At 37.1% G+C, this 1,094-nt stretch overlaps 1 gene segment (V, D, J or C); it reads left to right on the top strand.

The window, feature by feature from the left end:
• On the top strand, positions 1 to 507 carry LOC122135625. The segment is given in 2 exon segments: positions 1 to 67; positions 191 to 507. Coding segments are annotated over 2 exon segments (366 nt in total).
• The last annotated feature ends 587 nt before the right edge of the window (positions 508 to 1,094 follow it).

Raw genomic sequence — 1,094 nt, 5'->3', positions numbered from 1 at the left:
CAAGACAAAACAACAACAATGAACAACATCATCATCCTCATCTGGACTCTCACACTGTTTGCTCAAGGTTTGTACAATAAAACTTATATTATTTTATTTTGTCATTTATTCTTTGATTCTTTATTCTTTGAAGTGTGAAATATTAATCATATACAATTTCATAATTTTATTTTTTGTTCCTTTCTTTCAGAGTGTAGAGGACAGATCACTGTAACTCAGAGTCCATCAATAACAGCAGCTCAACTAGGACAAGAAGTCAGAATAAACTGTAAAACCAGCAGTTCAGTGCATGGTGGTATTTATTTAGCCTGGTACTTACAGAAACCTGGAGAAGCTCCTAAACTCCTCATATATTATGCAACAAACCGTTACACTGGAACTCCATCTAGATTCAGTGGCAGTGGATCTAACAGTGATTTCACTCTAACCATCAGTGGAGTCCAGACTGAAGATACAGGAGATTATTACTGTCAGAGTTTACACAGTGGTCCAGTGTTCACACAGTGATAAAGAGTCGTACAAAAACCTCCGTCAGTCAGAGTCACAGTGACTGCACTGATACAGCTGAGAGATACTGCATCTGATGTGATGAGGACGACTAAAAACAAAATCATAAAATGTATCAAACATTTCAGAGACTATTTATTTATGAATATGATATATAATTGTGAAGCAGAGTGAGGGTCTGAATCCATGTGCAGAAATTCATTAAAACAAGGAGATAGTAGTCAAAACCAGGCAAGGGTCAAACACAAGGCAAACAGGCAGAGAAACAAAAAACATGTCAGGGCTTTGCAAAGAAGTGACAGAGGGTGTGACAATATACCTAATATAATCATAATGTATATCATTTACATTGTCTAGAAGAAAAATAAAATGTGTGTTGCTTGTTCATCAAAACTTGCCTCCACAATGTTAACAATTTTCAAAAATTTGCCTTGTCTTTACAATATTTTTGTTGTCTAGATTTAACTGGAGTTCTGAGGGATTCAGAGTAGGTTCCTCTTCAGGAACTCGAGCTGCGTCGGTGACGCTTTGGGAAACGCCCTCAGTGTGAACCGCTCTGAATCACGTGTGTAATCAGTCCAATGGAT

Source organism: Cyprinus carpio, chromosome A25, assembly GCF_018340385.1.
Source record: "Cyprinus carpio isolate SPL01 chromosome A25, ASM1834038v1, whole genome shotgun sequence".
In the NCBI taxonomy this organism is placed as follows: Eukaryota; Metazoa; Chordata; class Actinopteri; order Cypriniformes; family Cyprinidae; genus Cyprinus; species Cyprinus carpio.
The sequence above is the reverse complement of the archived record's forward strand: the minus strand, read 5'-3'. Positions and strand labels throughout refer to the sequence as shown.